This window comes from Lottia gigantea (genome assembly GCF_000327385.1).
Source record: "Lottia gigantea unplaced genomic scaffold LOTGIsca_1156, whole genome shotgun sequence".
NCBI lineage: Eukaryota > Metazoa > Mollusca > Gastropoda > Lottiidae > Lottia > Lottia gigantea.
In genome coordinates this window covers 26,436-28,639 of record NW_008707133.1, presented here as the reverse complement: position 1 = coordinate 28,639, position 2,204 = coordinate 26,436, and the positions used below count along the sequence as shown (strand labels likewise).

Genomic DNA, 2,204 nt, shown 5'->3' with positions numbered 1-2,204 from the left:
TTTTCGACCTAAGCACCTGTGTTTGTAAGAGCGAGAGTTGTGTCCGTTTAGCTAGCACAGTGCGTTACACAAAGGCAGCTGTTGGTAGTCGCCTGTTTATTCTTAGGTCAAAGATATTTGCAGCCTGTCATTGTGATATATCAAATGGCTGTAAATGCTCCATTCATTTAATTTAATCTTTGTTGTAGGTGATATTGGTTTCTTCTGTGAGGAGGGGAACCTGGTAATAGAGGACAGACTCAAAGAGTTGATCAAATATAAAGGATTTCAAGTACCACCAGCTGAACTCGAAGCTATTCTGCTGACTCACCCTAGTGTCCAAGATGCGGCTGTTATCGGTGTTCAGGATGCTGGTACTGGGGAACTTCCCAAAGCTTTCATTGTCAGGAAACCCAATACAGACGTTCAGGAAGATGGCATCTTGAAATTTGTAGAAGGTAAGTTTTGCTATTAAAAAGCCAAATAGAGACGTCAAAGATATACAAACGTACAGTTTTTCGGCGGAGGGAAAATATATGATTTTTTATATTGAAGACCGCTCAGTTTTATTACTAAGTAGTTTTCAATACAATTCTCTATCAATTTCATTATTGTTGGTAGATTTAGATTATCGCAAGTTGTATTCAATTAATTTCTGAACACATTTTGGACATGCTGCCGAATTTTCTGATTAATCCTCACTATATTTTTCAGAGAAAGTTGCTCAACACAAAAGATTACGGGGTGGTGTCGAATTTATTGATGTTATTCCAAAATCACCCAGTGGCAAAATTCTCCGTCGTCAATTAAGAGAATAACTTATTTCTATCTCAACACAAAGATCAAAGGCAGCCTGTTTCAGAAATTCGTCGAAGATTTTTTTTATAGAAAACAATTAAGGAAACAAGGATTTTGTTACCTTTATCCTTTTTACTATCTGTTTGTGAGCTCTTACCTCATCTTAATTCTATATTTAGAATATTAACAAACAATCATGAAATAATATTGTGGCAATGTTTACCACTTTAAAACTATCTGTGTATTTTGTTGTTGGGTTTTTTTATTATTTTTTTTAATGAGTTTTAGATACCTCATCTTTACGTGAACTTTTATATTTTAAATAATAATGAAATAATTTTGTGGTCACATTAAACCACTTTTAAATTTTTCTGTGTTTTAGTTTTTTAAATGAGTTATAGATACCTCTTATTTTCGTGAAATTTTTATTTTAGATTTTAATGAAATCTTTAACATGTACTTTGATAATTTTAGTGCAGCTTTTAAATTGCAGAATTTTTTTTTTTACAAATTTTAGCCTTTGTGAGCAACGTTATTCGAATTTGTTCAGCCAGTGGCTTTTTTTTAAAACGATTATGGTTATGTTGAAAGCTTGAAATATGGTGTTTCCTCAGACGTAATATCGCCACAGTGGTTCCTCAGACGTGGTACGGATATCACAACAACGATATTATATCCTCATATCACTCTGAGAACCACTGTGACGACATCGCGTCTGACAAAGCACTGTCCCGGGAACCATATATCAGGTTAGGGACAAGTCGGGCTATGCACTATATTCCTTAAATCGGAAAATGTCATTGTTTTGGCTCCTTCGCCAATCATCTACATTGTGTTGTAAAGTTAAATGTTTTTGTTGTTTTATTTTTACATAGTAATGTTAATAAATTTGTACATATTTTTTTCTGTTTTATTTAACTTTAAACTAGAGGTCCTCTTCTCCAATAGTTTTATAATATATCCTACTTCACACTAAATTGTAAGTAATCAATTTGAAGATTGTATATGAGTCAGTGTCTAATTAAAATTAGACCAAACTTTCGTTGTTTTTATTAGTTTTATCTTTAATATAACAAGTTATTGTACATTTACCAACTTGTAACAAATTACCGATTATATTCCGCTAGGGAAGAGCAGTGATAAGGACCTTCGATAATTTTTTTACATTATCAAATTCAATGTCGTCACTTTATTCCTAATAGGCCTAATTTTATATGATATAACCTACAGACGAAGCTTAGTCTTAGTTGTATTTCAAAAAGTAGTAAGGATGCTTCCTAACTGGGCGAATAGCTAGTTAAATCATGAAACAACACAAAGCCTGATAGATTGAAAAACATTACAGAGTCTATTGTCAATTGTGACGTCATAGTTCTCTGGTAACGAAGGAGTCATTTATTGAGTGCATTACGTGCATTTGAGTATAT

General features: G+C 32.9%; 1 protein-coding gene across 1 annotated transcript; it reads left to right on the top strand.

Annotated features, from left to right (window-relative positions):
- Positions 1-187: 187 nt before the first annotated feature.
- On the top strand, positions 188-1,677 carry LOTGIDRAFT_202822 (hypothetical protein; the record flags this gene model as incomplete). Its single annotated transcript, XM_009047718.1, has 2 exons — positions 188-437; positions 694-1,677. Coding segments are annotated over 2 exons (354 nt in total), but the record flags the coding sequence as incomplete, so codon positions are not given.
- Between the last annotated feature and the right edge of the window lie 527 nt (positions 1,678-2,204).